A 20,537-nucleotide genomic window follows, 5' to 3' on the forward strand; every position below is an offset into this window, starting at 1 on the left:
GGTATATTTTGAGCTCAGTGATATATAAATTGCATGCCCTAAAAGTTTTATATGCTGGTCTGCAATAAGTAGCTTATATAATTCAAGGATGTGAAATAGTCTGGCACTGACTCTTTGGTATCCAGCATAGGTATGATGGTTCAAAATAAGGGGAAACTGCCATCAGAGGTTCTGGCAATGTTCTGGTTCTTGAGTTGGATAATGATCAGCTTGTGAGAATCCATCAAATCATACATTCATGACTTCAGCACTTTTCTGTATATGTTTTATAATTCTACATGTAACAAGGTGGAGGAGCCTATCTTAGAATATAAGAGACTAAAGAGGCTTAAAAACGCATTGGTGATGCCTCTCTCTTGTTCAGTAGCTGCAGGATGGTGCAGGTGATTATGAACATTTGGGCAGGCTTGCTTTCCAACCCCCTGATGACCGACACCTTTCTGTGTGCCAGTTTTCTACAAAGACCTTTGCCATAATAACAAACGTGTAAGGCATCTGTTCTGTTCTGATGAGGTTACTCAGATGAAGGTCTTTCCCTCCTTGTTAGTATTGGACCTGGTGGGATTGAGATGCTTGTGGAAGTAAGATGAATCTTTGACTTGGTGGGAGGGAAACAGGAGCATGTCTAAGGTCACCAAAAGAGCAGAGAAATCAGTTTATTTGAGAATCTTGCTCTCTTGACTACTGACTTTGTCACATGACCTTGCACTTTACTAATACTGCAGTCTTAAAAAGTGACTCTGTACTTTGGGGAGTTCAGTGAAAGCTGATGTTTAAAAAGAAGCACTGAACCCCAAAGACTCAACTAGTGCAATTGGAACACCTTCTGGAATGCATTAATGTGCTTTTTTGAATAGACTTAAGCAAAGTTTGCATTTGTAAACAAAAATGAATAGAGTGAAAGATTCCTCTCTTGTAGAAAGAAATTGACATGGCAGACATAATTCACTGGGACATTCATTTGTTGGTGAATACAATGCATTAAAAGAGAGCGTTTTCAAGGAGCCAAGTTACAGCGAATACTTTGGCATTATTTCATGGCTTTATATCTAGAAAGAGTAAGCTTGGAGGGACCTGCCAGCATTTGCTTGGCACTGTGAGTAGGGCCCTTGAAGGGACAAGTTGGATGTTAGTGCCTTGTCTGATATTAGGGAGAGCATCATTTGGATAATGACACAATTTTGTTCTGTTCTCTATTCAAGTATCTTAAGAGTTGGTTTTGAAGGTAGAGTTTTTCAGGGCCTGAAATGGATGCTTATATATGCCTAATTACCTTCCAGTGTAATATCTGATAATCATTACATGTCAGCTAATCAGCTTAAAAGCAATCTCAAAAAGGATTTTTCTGCTGTTTTTTAAGCCCTGCCTTTTAAAGCTTAAGAGGAAGCAGAGAGGAAGTCTTTTCTATACCAAAAGAGATACAAAGGTACCAATCATTGGCTTTTGCTGGGCTGACAGTGCACTTAACTTCTGCTGCAAATGCATTTTATTGTAATAGGATGATGTGAAAAAAGATGTTTTGCTACACACATGCAGGCAAATATTACACCACAGGGCTTGTATTAATTGCCATCCAGACCATATGCTCTGCTTAATCAAATGCATTCCCTTGTGAAAATTGCTTTCCCTGGTAAACCTAGTGTAGCCATCTTTCATTTATTTCCTTTTTAGGATTTAGTCCAGGCACTCAAGCTAATCAGTAATACTAACATTTAATATATTGAAAACATTGTCATTTTCTAGTTCTTTCTAAACTTGAAACATATAATAAAGAAAACATTGGAGGGTTTTTTTTCATTTTTATAGATTTATCTATTTATTTATTTTTGGCTGCGTTGGGTCTTCGTTGCTGTGTGCGGGCTTTCTCTAGCTGTGGCAATCAGGGGCTACTCTTCGTTGTGGTGCACAGGCTTCTCATTGTGGTGGCTTCTCTTGTTCCAGAGCACGGGCTCTAGGCACGTGGGCATCAGTAGTTGTGGCACGCAGGCTCAATAGTTGTGGCTCACGGGCTCATAGGTTGTGGCGCACAGGCTTCAGAGAACAGACTAAAATGCGTTTATGACTGCCCTAAAATAAACTTTTATTTTCTGTAAACACAGGTCGTTGCTCCACGGCATGTGGGATTTTCCCGGACCAGGGCTTGAACCCGTGTCCCCTGCATTGGCAGGCAGATTCTTAACCACCGCACCACCAGGGAAGTCCCACACTGGAGGTTTCGAACATTGTTTATATTTTTGCTTAATTGAATGGAATTTTGTGGGCTTTAAGAATGTGATCTAACTTTGAAGTTTAAATTAATTTTCTAGTTTTTTTTTTAGCCCTTTACCTACTGAGTAAACTTTAAATCATTCTGGACAAAATTCAAAATAGAAGCAGGATTTTTCCCTTCAGTTGTCACTCAGGGGTACCAAATGTGGTCTGTGATTTTGGAGCTTCCATAGCAACAGAAACTTGAAGATAGGGTATCTGTACTGGTTCTGGATTATCTGAAAGTATTTTTCTGATCTGATGAAATTGAACAGCATTAATGACACTGTTGCCAGTGATAAAGGGGACACTGGGGGTCCATGACATGCTATGGCAAGATGCTCATGCTCCATGTTGAGAAAGGCAGTTTGGTGCAGGAGTCTTTCGACTCCCGCTCAACCTCGTCAAGATGGGCCTTGAGCTTGGGAGAAAGAGCTCACACAGCCAGTGCCAAGCTTATCATTTTGCATGGGAAGATCGTTCTCTGTTGTTAGCCCAAGGTATGTTCTTTTGTTCTGCTATGTGAGAGCATCATATAGAACTTGGCTGACCCCGATGCTATGTCTGTTCTCTGAGAGGAGGGGATAGAAGCCATCTATTGAGGCATGAGAGGGGTGCATGTGAGCCAAATGTCCTGTGTCAGCTGGCAGGAGAGACCCTTTGGCCCTGGGTGACTGATGTCCACTACTGATGCTGATCTTGCTCTGTCTCTTCTCTTTATGAGTAAAATATTGTTCCATCCAGTGCCTGACTCTATTGTATTCTCCCTGGTCACTTTGATACCAAGATGCAATAGGCAGAAGTGTTTGGAATCCTCCCCTGGGACTGGTATTCTGCTAGACACTGGGCTATTTCTAAGTGTAGGGGAGAACTTGAAGAAAGAAAATGGTGGTCTCAAGTCTCAAGATTCAGAGAACAGACTAAAATGCGTTTATGACTGCCCTAAAATAAACTTTTATTTTCTGTAAACACAGGGCTGAGATTTCTGAAAACCAAACCTGAAGTCTAGTCCTGAAGGTGCCTAAATTTCAGTGCAAATTGAATTCACAACCTTGAAGAATTTCTTTCTTTTCTTTTTTTTTTTTAATTTTTATTGAGTATAGTTGATTTAAAATGTGTTAGTTTCTACTGTACAACAAAGTGCATCAGTTGTACATACATATCCACTCTTTTTTAGACTCTTTTCCCATATAGGCCATTACAGAATATTGAGTAGAGCTCCCTGTGCTATACAGTAGGTCCTTATTAGTTATCTATTTTATATATAGTAGTGTGTTTATGTCAATCCCAATCTCCCAATTTATCCCTCCACCCATTTCCCCCCTGGTAACCATAAGTTTGTTTTCTATGTCTGTGACTCTATTTCTGTTTTATAAACAATTTATTTTGTACCATTTTTTTAGATGCCACATATAAGCGATATCATATGATATTTGTCTTTTTCTGTCAGACTTACTTCACTCAGTGTGACAATCTCTAGGTCCATCCATGTACAATCTTACAGAATTTCTTATGTTGATTATATTGATTTGCAAGAAGTGGAAACCAAAACATTGAAGTGAGGGCATATGGACAGACCCTGATAAAGCGGAGGACATTGGACTCAAATTCTGCTGAGTCTGCTAGAATAAGAGGCTCTTTTTCCATTGTCTGTGGAGGGTAGGCTCTACTTGCCTGAAGAACATGAAGCCTCCTTTGAGGTAAAAGCCTTGCAAAGCACTGCTGATTCTTCTTAAGACCTACTTCCATCCAGTACCTTCTAGATCTGTAATCAGACTAAAAATCCTGGTGCCAGCTTAGAGGGTTAGATACAAAATACGATACATGAAACACTGCCATACATGCCAAGATAACTGCAGTTTTACTAATTATATTGACAGAATCCTGGAGCACATGTATGGGAATGGATTCTAAGGTAGTTGGAACAGTGTGGGAGAAATATAATCTTGTTTTGGGCTGAATTTGTTGATCTGGATGAACTTAGCAGAGATTCTGGATTTAATATTTTAGCTTAAGTAGCTAGGATGACTCTAAGAGTTTCCTTGGCTTGTTTACTGAAACAGGGGCCCAAAGATGACCTATACTAATTGAAGTTGAAATTTCAGAAGTTTCTTGATGTACTGTAGAGAAAGGTATTCAAAGGCTTAGAAAGATTGTGATGCAAGAGTGGATCTGTTATATAAGACCTGTGCACCCAACCCTGAACCATGTCCCACAGGAGGGTCCAGAGGACACTCCCTTCATCTGAGCTCTAAGAAATATATTTGTAAAGGAGCTCAGCATCCCTGGAGAGCTCTATAGTGGCAGTTCTCTACAGGTCAGGACTGACAGCCGGATGCTGTCATCAAACTGGACTCCTCGAATTCAAAGGGGATGTTGAGGTCCCTGGGGGGCAGGGACCAAAAAGTGGCACTTAATTGCCAGAAGCAAGGTGGGTGTAGTTACCATACTGGACGGCAGAACTAAAGCAGTAATCAGAATTCGACCTGTAAAGAGAGAGGGAGATCTTTGATGATCATGGTGTCTATAAAATTGAAATATTTTTACAGTCGCTTGTAGTCTTACTTGAATTGTTTAAGTGGCAAACTCTAGGTCTAGAAACAAAGATCTGTCTTGAATAACAACAATGGAGTCGTTCTTCTCAATCAATTCCCAAACACAAGCCGGTTTCCAGACCCAGAGTACCTTGAATGAAGGGAAGGCCAGGTCTCCTTGAGGAAGGATCCTTTGACATAGCCAACATTTTATACTGGAAATTTTTTCAACATTCCTCAAAGGGACCTACTGCTACTTACCAGGGTGGTAAGTTGAAGAAGGGTAAATAACCAGTGTTTTAGGGAATTACTGGATAGTGGTCTCATGACAGACACTTTTTCGAAGAAACCCCAAATGCCATTGTGGTCCACTAGTCAGAGAAGAGGCTTATGGATGCAAGGTAATCAAAGAAGTTTTGATTTGGATATTAGTGGGACAGTGGGTCCTTAAATCCATCCTGTGTTTGTTTCCCTGGTTTGCAAATGCATAGTTGAAATAGGCATGCTCAGCACTGGCAGAATCCCCACATTGGTTCCCTGACCAAGGTGGTAAGGTGGCTATTTTGATAAGAAAGGTCAGGTGGTAGCGCCTAGATCTTCCTCTGTCTACCAAAGTCATAAATCAAAGACAACAGTACACATCTGAAGTGACTGTAGAGAATATGGCCCCCACCGTGTGCTTGAAAAATGGTGACTCATGTCCTCACAACTTGCATATTGGCTCAGCAGACAGATGGATCTTGGAGAATATCAGTGGATTAGCATCCCCTTAATTGGGTGTTAACTCCAATTCTAGCTGCTGTTCCAGATGTGGTTTGTTTTGGGAGCAAACCGACATACCTTCATAACTTGGTATGTCACTATTTACCTGGAAAATGCTTTTTTTTAACCGTCTGTAGTAGCTAGAAGAGGCCAGATGGAGTGGTGAAATGGTCTTTTGAAGACTTTATTACAGCACCAGCTAGATGACAGCACGTGGCAAGGTTGGGGCAGCATCCTCCAGGATGTGGTATATGCTCTACGTCACTGTCCAATCCATGGTCCTGTTCTCCCAAAGTCAGGATTTGTGGGTCTTGGAATCAAAGGGTAAAAATGAGAGTGGGTACTCTCACAGTTCTCCTGGTGATCCATTAGCAAAATGTCGGTTCCCTCTCCTAGTGATTTTAGGCTCTGCTTGTTTAGAGGTCTGAGTTCTCAAGGGAGTAATTCTTTCACCAGGAGACATGTACAGGTTCTCTTAATCTGGGAGTTGGTACTGGCCACTTGGGGTTTTTCATGCTAGTGAATCAACCAGCAAAGAAGGGGGTGCTGTCCTGGCTCGGGTTGTTTATCACGATTATGAAGAGAACAAATGTATTGCTACCATGCTGTGGGGGCTTGGGAGGAGCATGTCTGGAATACAGATGTCCTTGGGGTGCCTCTTAGTACCTCCATCACCTGTAATAAGACTTAATAGGAAAACTATAATAATCTAATACAAGTGGCCCAAATACTCCAAAAATGAAGGGTTGAGTTATCTCACCAGGTGAGGAAACTTGAACAATCAAATTGCTTCAGAGGCAAAGGGAATATGTAGTAGGTAGTGAAAGAAGGAAGGTATAATACCAGCTACAACTATATGACCAATGAGGAATGAGAACCGTAATAGTTATGATAATTTCTTCCTTATCTTGATATGAATTTATTTGCATATTATCTTACCAATTGTAATATACATATTAATCCATTCTTTTCTATTGCCCACTTCAATTCCTTTACTGTCTAACATAAGATGTATTCACAAGTGGTTAACCTATACTACAGAACATCAAATAGGGAGTATTTGCTGATTTGTTGCTGATTTGTTGGCTCATCTTGTTGAGGTAAGACATCACCTGTGCTTGCAGATTCTCCAGATCTCCCTTTTACTGTCTCTGAGTCCCAGGCCAGGCATGTGTGTAGCTCTGTGATGAAGTGTACCAGCTTCAACTGTAGGTCACCAGTGCGATTGAGGTTAGAAGCATTGAGAGACAGATACATTCCACTGGCTTCACTGATCTAAATTCGTCTTTGCAGATTTCGTTCTGTCTTGTTCTCTTGGTTTGTTTACCAAGAAAAGCATCCAGCTTTTCTTCCCCACTGTGGGCCCTGCTGACCTACAGCGACTTTGGGTTCACCAACAAATGCAGAGTCAACAGTCATCTGCAGATTTCTTCATTAGGTCCCCTTCCTGTTCAGTGGAGCTGGGCCCAACCTTTGCCTTCTGCACTTATACTTCCCTATCTTCTCCCACAGTTGGGTCAAGTCTCATATCTGTAATAAATCCCTTAATTAATAACACTCAGATTGCTGGAACCCTAACAGTCATTCTGATCGTTAATATTTACCTTACCAGTGTTGCTACAGTTTAACTATTTCTAAATCTGAAATTTAAACTATAAAAAATGGATGTTTTGAGTACTACATTAGGATTTTGGTTTAATTAAAGAAAATATTGTTGGCTTTAAGAAAATGCTCAACATTTATAACTGTGAGGCTCAAATTAGGTTTTTACTGATTCTTCATCCCTCACCTGCTAAACCAAACAGACCATCCTGAACAAAATTCAAAATAGAAACAGGATTTTTTTCTTTAATTCTCACTCCCTGGAGCCAACGGTGGATTGTGATTTTCTCTTTCAGTTATACTGTTGACTTTCGGGTGAACCTGTAACTCCCATGCATGTATTTTTTGAGGTTGACATTGAGTCCAGTATTACAGGATCATGGAGAGAAAGTGTCAGCTTTGCTGTGGTGGCTTTTTGTGCCTGAATTGTTAGAACATATTTAAATGTTAGTAGTTCTCCTGAGTACATGCATTTCATTGTGTCTGGAGCATAGTATTTTTGCTAGGCCACGGACCACACATTAGAAAAAGAAATGAAGAGAATTTCTTTATGCTTTTATCCACTGTAGATTTGATATGTTACGTTACATGCTTTAAAATTTAACAGAGTATAATGCTCCCCTTCACTATATCTTTCATCGATGAAGAAATCTAATAAATAAACTTATATTGGGTCCTGGAGAGAAAAATCTCAGGTACTTTCATCACAGCAGAATCCGCTTTTGACTCAAAACTAGTATATCCGCATTACGTTGCAATAAAAGAATTGAGCTACGTGGAAGCTGTTAAATAAATGTTATAATGCAGGGATCCTAATGGTGATCAGAATTATATCAAATAAGCTTATTATAATGATATATTTGCATAAAACCTTGTACTTTGGATATCATTGTGAATCATCCTTGTTCATTTGAAATTTTTAAAAATTGCATTATATTGCATGGAGCTTTATGTAACATTATATCTTGGACTGCAAAAAAAAAGATAAAAGATTTCTTATTTTCCTATAAGGTAAAATTTGAGACTGTTTTTGAGAGGTCAGGGAATGTATTATTTTTGCTATACATATAGGAAAGAAAAATGTCTCCTTTGCACATTTGGAATGGAAGTCCTTCAAAAGTCAGAAGTAGAGCAGAAATGCATTTCTTGAGCTTTGGCCTGATTAGCTGCAACTATCATTTGATGTAGCATTCAGCCATTTTTACTAGGTGAACCAGGCTGGATGGAATTCAGCTAAAAAATGATAAAATTAAAAAAAAAAACCATAATAATAGTTGTCTGTAATGTTTATTAAATTGGTCAAGGACTTGAAAGTAATATCTTTGATAGGTCAGGTCATAAATTCTCTAAATTTGACAGTCCACTCAAAAGAAAAATGCAGGCTTTCAGACAGCTGCCAACTGTTAAATAATTTTTATCACTGACTAATCTTACCTTGTGATTTAGGAGAGGCTAGGGATTACATGAGGCTTAAGTCAGGCCAGCTTCCATTACTTTATCTCCTGTATCCTCTTTTCAGTATTTTGCTGCCATCAAGAAGTTATGTAAATATTCCCAGGATATAATCAGTCAGGCAGCCCATCTTGGCCTTTCAGCTGGCTGTGAGGTCATTCTGGGGAAAATGAAGTCTTTAGAGGATAAGGCTATGCGTTGCAGAAAGCATGAAGAAAGAGTATCTCCTCATGGGCTAAAATATATGTACTAAAATGATAAAAATCATTTCTCAAATTGCAGATGTTGGACTTTATCCTGTCTGGGCTTACAAAGATTGTGAAAACATGGTTGCATTTCTGGACAGATTCTTGCTTCCTGTTCATCTTTTCAAGCTCCAAGGTAATGAGAGGAAAATGAAAATCTTGTTCCATTTTCTTCCCATTTCAGTACTAATAGTATATGAATCCGTTTCCTTTATGATAGGTCAACTTATTTTTATAAAGACCATGTTATACCTGGATTCTCTCTGTTTTACACACACACATCCTTTTCTTTTTCTTTTTTCTCAAAAGCAAGCACGGGGAAATCTTCATGTGTACTATCTTCTTGAATGTAAGATCAAGTATACATGGGCTGAAAGATAGTCCTAGTGTTTATTGCATCCTCTTTAAGATATGGATCGCTTCATAGTTAGGACCTTGTTGTTTATCTATTTTATATATAGTAGTTTGTATCTGCTAATTCCAAACTGCTTATTTATCCCTCCCCGCCATTTCCCCTTTGGTAACCAGAAGTTTGTTTTCTATGTCTGTGAGTCTGTTTCTGTTTTGTAAATAAGTTCATTTGTATCATATTTTAGATTCCACGTATAAGTCATATCCTATGATATATGCCATTCTCTGTCTGACTTACTTCACTTAGTATGATAATCTCTAGGTCCATCCACGTTGCTGCAAATGGCATTATCTCGTTTTTTTTTTATGGCTGAGTAGTAAGGAATTTGTTCTTTTTTATTGTTGAGTAGTATGCTGTGGTCTGGATGTGCCAGGTGGTTTATTCATTCTACAGGTGAGAGATATTTGGGTTGCTTCTATATTTTAGTGATTATGAATACAGCCACAAAAAGTATTTGTTCAGGCTTTGGTGTGAATACAAGTTTTCATTTCTCTTGCTGTAGAGATTGTCATAGGTATTTCTTGTGATTTTTTTAATTAATTACATTCTACTTTCAAATAATACTATACCACTTTACATGTAATGTAAAGATCTTCCAGCAATGTATCCCCAATCTTCCCTTCCATCTTTCGTGCTAGTTTTGCCACACATTATACTTTTACCTGTGCTGAGATCCCATAAGACATGGCTACCATCTTTGCTTTAGACAATCATTGGACTTTGGAAACATTTTAACCTTGAGTTTTAGATTAACTTTGTTTATGCCAATTTTAGTGCTTTTTATTGCCTGTGTAATTAAAAGTTTCTTTCTGGCATTATTACTTTTACCTGAAGAACTTTATAATCTTTCCTATAGTGTAGGTTTGCTAGTAACAGACTTTGTTTCTGTTTATTTGAAAAGTCTTTATTTCTCCTTCATTTTGTAAGATATATTCATTGCATACACGAGTCTGTGCTGACAGTTTTGTTTTTCACCTTCAGTACTTTAAAGATGTCACTCCATTAGCAGTTATTTTTGATATATTAAAAAACATTGACTTGTGGAAGTGTTTAATAACTAAAATGAGTAGAAAAGGGACTCTAAGGAATATAGGACTTGCTACTACCATAGGGCCCAGGGAGCACAGCCAAAAAAGGAACAAGGAATTTGGAAGCCATCCCTTCCTACCACAAGAGATTCAGACATCATGGGAAAGGGTATGGCTGGGGATTGCTAGATGGTGGAGAAGTTCTCTCTGGCAACGAAGCATGAAGCTGGACTGTAGAAAGCTGCCCTCTGGAGTGTCAGAGAAATTGGCTGGAGAGTGAGCTCCCCTGCGGCCAGCTGCCATACCAGAGGAAGGGAAAAAAATCCCCCTAGAACTGGGAAAAGAAGCCCTTTTCTGTGCTATTTCTTCCAGTGCCCCTCCAACCCTCTCTGTTGAGCAAGCCTAACATTGTGCCAGCTAACAAAGGAGAGATGTTCATAGGGGTTTTGCTTTACTCTAAAAATGCAGAACAAAGAATTGTGGATTTGGAGTTAAGAAGCAGTAAACTGACAACCAACACACATGCCAAAATAAACTAGTTCCAAAATGCACAACGAGGTATCACATGAGGCTTGTCTACATAACAGCTAGAAAACTGGTTATAGAACAATCTTCCCTGAAGACTTCAGTGAAGAATCTTTCTTCACCTCTTTCAGCTCATACCTGGTGGCCCCAGGTCTAACTCCAGTCACTGCGTCCATCTTCACATGGCCTTCTTCTCTGTGTGTCTCTCTGTGTCCTCTCATCTCCTTATAAGGAAGCCCACCCTAAATCCAGGATGATTTTATCTTCAGATCCTTAACTAACACAAGTATCCAATTTCCAAATAATGTCACAAGTTCTGAGTGGACACAGATTTTGGGGGGCCACTATTCAACCCACCATAATCGTTATACAAAATTCAACTGCATTTGTACACACTAACAATGAACAATTAGAAAATCCAATTTAGAAACTCATTTATAATCACAAGAATAAATTCAATAATGAATGTGCAAGTCCCTTATGCAAAAATCTACCAAACATTGCTGGGAGAAGTTAAAGAAGACCTAAATAAATGGAGAGATACACCATGTTCTTAAATTGAAAAACTCAGTATTGTTAAGATATCAACTCTCCACACATTGATCTATAGATTCGTTGCAATTTCAGCCAAAATTCTGTCAGGCTTTCTGGCAGAAATCAACAATTTGATTCATCAACTTATATAAAATGAGCAAAGGCTTGGAACAGACACTTAATAAAAGAAAATAAGAATCATCAATATGTACATGACAGGATGCTCAACATCTTTAATTGTCATGGAAATGCAAATTAAATCATAATGAGATACCGACAGACATCCAGTAAAATTGATAAAATAAATGAACAAGTAAATAAATGAATAAACATATATGATAATGTTGTCGAACCCAAGTTTGTGTGCCCAATGCACAGTGAAGCAAACAAACCAAAACGTCAGAGTTTGGAGCAGAGACAGGTTTGTGGCAAGGGTAGAGCAAGGAGAACATGGCAGCTCATATTCAAAAGTCCCAGACTCCCTAATGGGTTTCAGGGAAGAGTTTTTAAGGGGAAGGTGAGGGAGAGGAGTCTCAAGGGTGTGATCAGCTCATGCATGATTCTCTGATTGGTTGATGGTGAGGTAACGGGGCTGTGTCACAGGGCTAATATTATCAGTCCTTAGGCTCCAGTAGGTCGGGGGGCTATGTGCTTGTGTTCATCCAGTAGTTAAAGTCTTCCATATGGTGGGGATTTTAGCATCTATAAAACAACTCAGGAAATGTGCATCAGATAGTGTTATCTAGGTACTTCAGGGAGAAACTTAAAGATTCTGTGACTGACACGTGGCTGATTACTGTTTAAATTGTTACCACTTCTCCTGGCCCAACTGCTACTTTTGTCGCTACCTGTTCACATCCTTTCAATCAGTAATTCTTGAGCTAGGCTTTTGTGACTCAGGGGAAGCCTGGGAGACTATAGCTTTTCTACAAATATGAGGGAGGCAGAGGATGTGGGGAGAAGGGTCTGTCCCATGAAGGCCCCAAAGGGTCCTGCTAGGTTACAATAGCAAGTGTTGGTCAGGATGTGAAGCAATCGGAACTCTCAGACATTGTCAGTGGGAATGTAAATGGTACAACTTTGGGAAGCCATTTAAAGCAGTTTCTTAACGAGTAACATACACTCATCATATGACCAGAAATTTCACTCTTAGGTATGTAAGAAAGAGAAATGAAAATGTATATCTATCTAATAATTTGTGTATAAGAATGTCCAGAGTAGTTTTATTCATAAACTCCAAAACTGAAAACAACCCAAATGTCCCTCATCAGGTGTTTTGATAAATAAACCATGGTACAACTGTAAAATGAACTACTCAGCAATGAAAAGAAATAAAATATTGAGAATAGGTAGCAAAACAAATGATCCACAGAAACATTAGGCTAAATTAAAGAAGTCAGACGTACAATGCCTACCGTATGATTTCATTTATATGATAGTCTAGAAGAGAAAAAAATAATCTATAGGGATAGAAATCACATCAGTGGTTGCCTGGGGTGATCATATCAATGGTTGGCTAGTGGCATGAGGGAGTTTTTTGGGGTGATGTAAATGTTCCATGTTTGATGGATATAGTAAATAAATATATATGTGTATTAAAATCTCATTGTTCTATGCCCTTCAAATGGGTGCATTGTATTTTATGTAAATTATAGGAAAATGTGGTTTATTAAAAAAAATCCAAACAACCTGAGAATACTTTCAACCCAGTGTTGAGAATGAATGCCAGATTGCATGCTCTTCACAAGAGAGTGGGACTTGAGAAAGTGGGGAAAGAGGCACTTTTAACTCCTTAGTAGAGGAGTGTGGCTGGAGGTACATAGGACTCCAATTTGGGTGATGCCGGAACCCCTTCTGCCACCAAAGCCCATCCTGAGTACACAGCACTGCATGTTATGCTCCCTCTTTTCCAGATTGTTTCTTCCTGCACATCACCTTGTAATTGTTTACATCTGTGTCCCTAATAGGCCGTGAAGAACTCTTTCATTTATCTCTTATTGTAGGCACCTGAAGTGGTTGGCCCTAGTTCAACGTCTGTGAATGAATTAGCTCAGAGTCCAGAAAGATCAGAGCTGCGCTTAGAATTTCAGATTAACAACTGCGGGAACTACTGGCTGTCACCCCACTGTGTTCTCATAATGGGGTTTCTAGCAGAACATTCAGATCAAGTTGAAATAAGAAAGAATCACAGTAACAAAGGGTAGGGTAAATTGTTTAAATCTCAAGCTGAGTTATTTCTGGTTCAGTTTCAAGTCCTAGGGGATGATATTTATTAGTCCTTTGATACAATCTAAGCTGGCCACTCCATTTTGGGGAACAATCAGTGTTTTAACTTGCCAGCACAGAAATTCTTTGCCATAGTTAGCCTCACCTTTGATACCTCTTGATCAGATTATAGCAACGGGTTGCACTTAAGCTGAAAAACTGCTCAGAAGTAGAAGCTACTAATATGCATTTTTTTCTCTTTAGCTGTATTTTCCCCTGTAGCTCTGTGTTCTAGACTCTGCAGTGATTGCTTACGCCCTTCTGGGGAAGTTCAGAGTGCTGACTTGAATCTGTGGCGTTTCACTTGACTGGGTGTTCTAACCACCTTGGAAAGCACGAGAGCACCTATGTCCTAGTGCTTCATTATACCAGCGGGGAGGTCATCCAAGGAGCTGCTGCTTATAATTGTAAAGTTGAAACTCTGCATTACTTTGGGAAAAAAGAGAAATTACTTTCCTTGAAACGTCCATTTGAGTCAAATGTTTTGACCTTCGGTATAAAAAGCGTAGTTGTGGCACTTTTTGTTGTCTAACAACATTCTCTCTTCTTCTTTGTTAACAATCCCCTGATTCTATTCAGGCCTTAATTAACCAGCCCCCAGGTGAAGCTGGTTTGTCCGACCCAACGTGGCAACCCCACGCCCTTCACCACTGATTGGTTGAAGTGTGAGCATGTGACTTACTGCTAACCAATGAGAAACAGCAGGGAATCTGCTGGGGGGGAGGTGTTTAAGGAAAATGCATTTTTTTCTCCTTGATAAGAGAGAGCGCTTCGGGATGGGGTGATGTTTTTCTTCCCCTCTTTCTTCTTGCTTCGGACGCCGGTGCCTGAAATGCGTTTCCTGCCCCTGTGCTCCCTTAGGGAGACCATGTACTCACACCTCATCTCTCAGTGGGATATGCTGCTTGGACGCGTGAGCCAGCACCTTGAGGCTGTAAGGAGAAGGGTAAGCAAATCAGTCTCTTGGACCCAGTGGTTTGGCGTCTTTGTGCTAATGAACCAATCCTAGACTTGCTACTGCAAGCTTCTTGTTACATGAGGAAGTGGGATAACTTTATCATTTAAGATTCATATGGTCAAGTATTTGGTTACTTGCGGTAGAAAGCATTCTGACCGCTGATTCATTGTTTAATACAGATGATTGGTTTCCTTCTATCCTTCCCTCCTTCTCTTAAACAGAATGTCAACCTCACTGTTCTGCTTACAACTGAGTTTAAGTGAAAAGTTAGAGTTGCTGCATCTTTGCTCCTTTGAAGTTTCGAATATTCTTGAGTCTTTAGAAGATGGAGTCAGTACGAAGTAATTATATAATTATGCGTTTCTTGGGTGGCTGTTATCACTCAGTGAAGGTTTGCTCAAACGATGAGCCCTTAAGCCATTGTTTAGTTGCCATGCGTACATTTAAACACTGCTATTCATGTTCTTAGAGTCTAAAGTGACAAGGAAGAAATAGAGAACTGAATAATTAGAACCTGGTGTTTCACCTGGTGTTAGGAAGAATGTGTGCGTGTTTTCCCAATCAAAACAACCTTTAATACTTAGAATATACGTTTACTTTGCCCCTATTTCATGTAATACTCGTTCCAGGATTTCCTTTTCGTTTATTTTTAAGGAAATGCACTAACTTTCCAGAGCCTTCGGAGACCACTGTAAATAATTTACACCTTGACAAATGTGTGCCTGGTGTGCAGAGAGCAGAGCATGTGTGAGGTTGGGCCACTCATTACTCTCACTTGCTGGCAGCTCAACTGCACCTGGAGGTAGAGGGGAAAAATCCTTCTCCCCCATTACATATGCTTAAAACAGGACAAGTACCTTTTGAGTATTTGGAAGATTTATTTTTCTGCCAGGTATAGATGGCCCGCATTGTTATCTTAAACCCTGGCCAGAAAGCTGCATGGCTCTTGGTATTGCTATTAAGGCAGAATTATTTACGTTGAAATGCATTCTGTTTTATTTTTCCCCCTTTTGGTATGCATGCCCTTTCTTCGGTAGCTGTAGTATTTCTGCAATGTGCAGTGTGTCTACAAATACTTCATTACTGCAAACAAAAATATCCAGTGTCCTTTCTGTGGGTCAGGGTAACCAGTGACTTCGTTTGGATCCCCAGATCACCTAAGGATAGTTGGTTAATTAGGGAGCTGAAGTAGAGTTCAACAGTGATGTTGGTTTGATGCTTCTTCTTAGCTCAGGTTTCTTTGGGGAAAACCCTCAGAATTATTTAACATATACTTTAGTCTTAGTCTCTGACCGCATGGACTTCCATATTAATTATGACTTGGAGGCATGTGCTTATAGATCACAGACAGTTTAAACTTAACACAATATTTTTAAGAGAGAATTTTACTCAGTAAAAAATGCAAAGTAATATCCCAGATAAACTTGAGATTTTTATTTTAGTACCTTATCTCCAAAGAGTAAGTAACTATTATATTGAGTGTTTGCAATTTGAGTATCATATTCATTTTTTAAAGCTTTCATTGACATTATACCTGAATATTACTACTTTAGGCTAAAATAAAAGGGTAGTCTATTTCTGATGTCTAAGCATCTCTAATGATATCTTTTCTCTTAAAAAGGGGCCATGAGTTTCCAAATAAAGTGGTGGTCAAGGCTGAGATCATGGGCAAGGATCCCCAGTAACCTAAACATGATGAATAATGTTGTTTCTAATGAAGTTGTAGAGGCTGTGCCAGTGGTTTTGGAAGGAAAATGGAGAGTTGGATTTTACCAGTAACAACCAAAGAATGTAGTAAAATGAGAAAAGTTCAAACAGGGGATATGATGATTTAAGAGTTTTTACTTGTAACGTTATTTTAATATATAATTTGATGCTTAACACAATCCCTTGTGGGGGCTTGAGATAGAGGCTATTTACTAAGTAGTATGGAAGTATCAGTATTTCAAAAGCGGATATGGTCATTCCAGTGAATGCTAAATAGTTGCACTGCCTTTTTGTTGTAAGTATCTCTCAACGCTGAGACGTCAGAACTTGGGGTACAACAGAATACGGGGTGCCGGTGCCTCTGCTCTACTTTTGTCTCTTTTGGTTCCTGAGCCAATAAATGCATTGCTTTAGCCTCCATTATTATTTCTGTTGACCCGTGGTCTACACAAAAGTTTATCATTTTTTTTTTGCCATGGTTATAATTATTTAAAGCTATTAAGGCAGGATTGGGTAAGTGCTTAAAGTATAAATTCAAAAATGTCGAACTCAATGGAAATCTCTTCACTATACCTTTTTTTTTTTAAATAAAATACTGTCTTTTCTGTTGGTGCTATGTGTTTGGGAAAAAATCATTTCCCAACTCAGAGTCAACTTAACCTGAAGTCTCATTCTGTCCTCAGACCACCCCTATTTTGCTTCCCTTCTCACTACTCCACCAAAATGGCAGATGACCAAAGACTCCTGTCTCCAAAGCCAACAGACAATTTTAAGTCATCTTCCTTGTACTCCCGGCAGCATTTGACCAGTGACCTTCCACTCATCCTCAAAATGTTCTCTTCTCTTAGCTTTAAACACCATAATCACACTTTTCTTCCTTAGTATTCGTTGTCACTTGCTCCTTCTGTTCTCGACCTTTACATTTTGGAAGGTTTCATGACTACCCTTTTGGTGCTCACTCTACATTTTTTCCCTAGGTGATTCTAATTACTTCCTCAGCTTTCAACATTATATTCTCATACCTCCCAAATTCATATAGAAGTCTTCTGAGCTTCACATTTCTTACCTAACTCCCTGTGTGACATCTCTGTTTAGGTGACTCCAGATAACTTTGATCTTAATATAACTGAAACTGAACTGTTAATTTTTTAGTTTTGGATTTACTCTTATTTCAGTTTTCTGTATCTCAGCAAATTCCACTAATATCTTTTCATTTTTCTCTTGTTAGAAATGAAGAAGTCAACCTTAATGCCCATTTCCCCCACACTCTCATATAGATCCATGCCCAAATTCCATAGGTTTTCTGCCAAAGTATATCTGGAACCTGACTGACTACTGCCACCACTAGGGTACTGAAAGCTAGAAGCATGTCCTTTTTAGCCACTACATTAGCTTCTTATTTGGTCTTTCCACCTCTAATCTTGCCAAATTGGAATCCATTCTCCACAAACCTAGGCAAAGAAATCTATTTAAAATAGAAATCAAATTTTGTAATCCCTTTCTGGGTTACTCTGGGTTCTCCAAAGGGTAGGCACCAAGGTAAAACTAAATGTGTGTGGATTTTATTAGGGAAACTCGTAAGAGAAAAAATGGGAATGGAGTTGGGGAGGCTTAAAGAGTCCATCAGACTATAATACAGGCTGATTCCAAGAGAAGGAGAGAGGGAAAGAAGGTTGGGTGTTAGCGTCTAAAGACTGTATGTAGTCAGTCTAATGTGTCAAGGCTGTGGAAGTGTCTTTGAGTCAAAATTTCCTGTCAAGAGTCTGTGTCTCCCACGAATTGATCTGCTTTGTATGTCTGCTGCACTTAGTCACTGGCTTGAAGTAGCCTGTGGGAAGTGTGGCCTTGGGGTGTATGCTGCTGTGGGCATCAGAACATCATAGCTGGGGTCTTTGGACATTGATGTCACCTATAGTTGGGGAACTGTGAGGCACATTCTCATGGGCACCTGTATTAGTTTCCTAGGGCTGCTGTAACACATGACCACAAACAGGCTTAAAACAACAGGAATTTATTCTCTCACAGTTCTGGAGGTTAGAAATCCAAGATCAAGATATTGGTAAAGGTTGGTTCCTTCTTGAGACTCTGAGGGAGAAACTCTTCCATGCCTCTCTCCTAGCTTCTGGTTGTTGCTGGCAATCCTTTGCATTCCTTGGCTTATAGATGTATGATTCTAATGTTTGGCCCCATCTTCATACTGTTTCTCTCCCTATTTTCGTGTCTCTGTGTGTTCTCTCATCTTCTTATAAGGACAGAAGTTATTGGATTTAGGGCCCACCCTGGTCCAGTATGACCTCATCTTAACTAAGGAATCTACAAAAACCCTATTTCCAAATAGGTCACGTTCTGAGGTTTGGGGTGGACGTGAATATATGGGGAAACTTAGTCAATCTATTATATTGACCCACCTCTTTAAGTCTTAAGTAAATAGAGCACAAATAAATGAAAATGAGTGAGTTTTAATGAAGATGAGTATTATATAAAGATGCAGTTGAGGTGAAGTAGGAAGGAAAGGGAATGCCTCAAGTCAGCGGCAGCACCAGAAAAGAGGCTCTGGGAGTCCTCGAGATAGAGTATGAAGTTCTGAATGGCATGGAAGAGATGATTTAAAGTGAAAGTATATAGAACCTGATAGCTGACTAAATAGAGAAAGTGAAGGAAAGGTGTAAATGCTTGATCTGATTGACACACAATAGTGGTAGAGGAAAGGATGTTGAGTAAGACAGCAAACAGATGAGTTCTCAGCAAACAGATAAGTTAAATTTGGGGCGTTTTGAATTTGTGTAGGTGGAAAGATACCTAGGGGGAAATAACTAAGAACAGATGAGTAACATGGGTTAAGATTAAAGATGTTGAAATCATAAGGAAGGAGCTCCCCAAGAAAGGAAGGGTGGGGGGCTACCATGCATTATTAATCTTACCGGTCTTGGATTAGAGAATAGTTAGTATCCCTATTCCCTAGACGTATAGGCACGTTTTTGAACGGCGAAAAGTCATCTTTGCCCTTCTGTTTATAGCACATCTATGAAACAAGGCAAAGCAGCAAACATGAACCAGTCACTAAACTGGGGATAAAAGTTCAGGGTTCTTATAAAACAGTGAAATGGTATTCCTGTTCTTGAAGAGCAAAGGATCCTGGGCAGGGATCAGAGGCACTTTAATTCCTTATATTTCTGCACTACAGAATAATGCAAACTCTGATGTACAGTGTAAAACCCTAACATAGGTCTGTTCAGTAGATTTCAAGTGAAGCAAAGCTCTGTTGGCCTTCATATGTGTATTTTGCACAAAGCTGAGCTGGTCTGCAGCATTTTCTTCCACAGTACTTCTATACTCTCAGGCAGAGCAAGGTCTAAATCGGTTTCTCAACCTTGGCACTGTTGATATTTTGTTGTGTGTGGGGTGGGGACTGTCCTATGCCTTGTAGGATGGTTAGCAACATCCGTGCCCCTGCCCAGTACATGCCATTAGCACACCCCCTCCCCCAAGTTGTGACAGCCTGTATCATCTCTAGACACTGTCGAATGTCCCACGGGGACAAAATCATTCCTGGTTGAGAACCTCGGGTTTAAATCATGGCTGTCACACTCAAGATATCCTTGGTCTGCAGTGTAAGCTCTTAACATGTTAATATAATGAAGGAAATGGGCTAAACAAATTACATATCAGGTAAAGAGCATTTGATTTAAAAGCTCTGAATACTGCCAGCTTTGCTGAGGACAGCTGTATGGCAGCCAGGGTGCAGTAGTTACACTTGAGAAGGCTTTTGATCACCAGCAAGTTTTGCTAGAAGAGCACAACAACAAATGGCCAATCCTTTCTCATCTCCTGGACTTTAGCTAAACGAATGCCTAAGAGATGTCAAATTAGCCTATTTCATGTGTCGGCTTGTTTGTAATTTACTAAATGTCTTAGATAAAAATCTCTGAAGGTTGGAAAAGCCCAGGAAGGCTTTTTGATTTACTCAGCTCTCCTAATGCTCAGTCTCATTAACATAAATTATGTAATTGACATCTTCTACTTGTTACCAGTATTGAATGCTGGGCTTTTGAAAGCTTTTCTGAGTTGCAGTTGGGATTTCTTGGTGAGATTTGTTGATATTTCTTTTCCTCTCACTTAAGAGTCTCATCACAGCAGGTTTTCTCTCCCCCCATTGTGAGTTCAGTGGAGCTAGCACCCCAGCAAAGCATGCTTTCTCCTTCCTAATTCTCTTCTAGCTTTTATTTCTGGCTTTGTTCTGTGGGGGATCCTGAACCTGCGGCGAAT

At 39.5% G+C, this 20,537-nt stretch overlaps 1 protein-coding gene across 5 annotated transcripts in view; it reads left to right on the plus strand.

The window, feature by feature from the left end:
• The window catches only part of LOC309631749 (uncharacterized protein), a 673,620-nt gene that overhangs the window by 301,355 nt on the left and 351,728 nt on the right, over positions 1-20,537 (plus strand). The window contains exon 1 of one of the 5 annotated variants that reach the window (XM_082398658.1): positions 4,238-14,552. The exons of the other annotated variants lie outside the window; for them this stretch is intronic. Coding sequence (XP_082254784.1) covers positions 14,391-14,552 — 162 coding nt within the window. The 5' untranslated portion in view covers positions 4,238-14,390. Of the gene's footprint in view, positions 1-4,237; positions 14,553-20,537 lie in introns of those variants that run through there. 5 annotated transcript variants of the gene reach the window in all.

This window comes from Balaenoptera borealis (assembly GCF_965194805.1).
Source record: "Balaenoptera borealis genome assembly, chromosome: 7".
Lineage (NCBI taxonomy): Eukaryota > Metazoa > Chordata > Mammalia > Artiodactyla > Balaenopteridae > Balaenoptera > Balaenoptera borealis.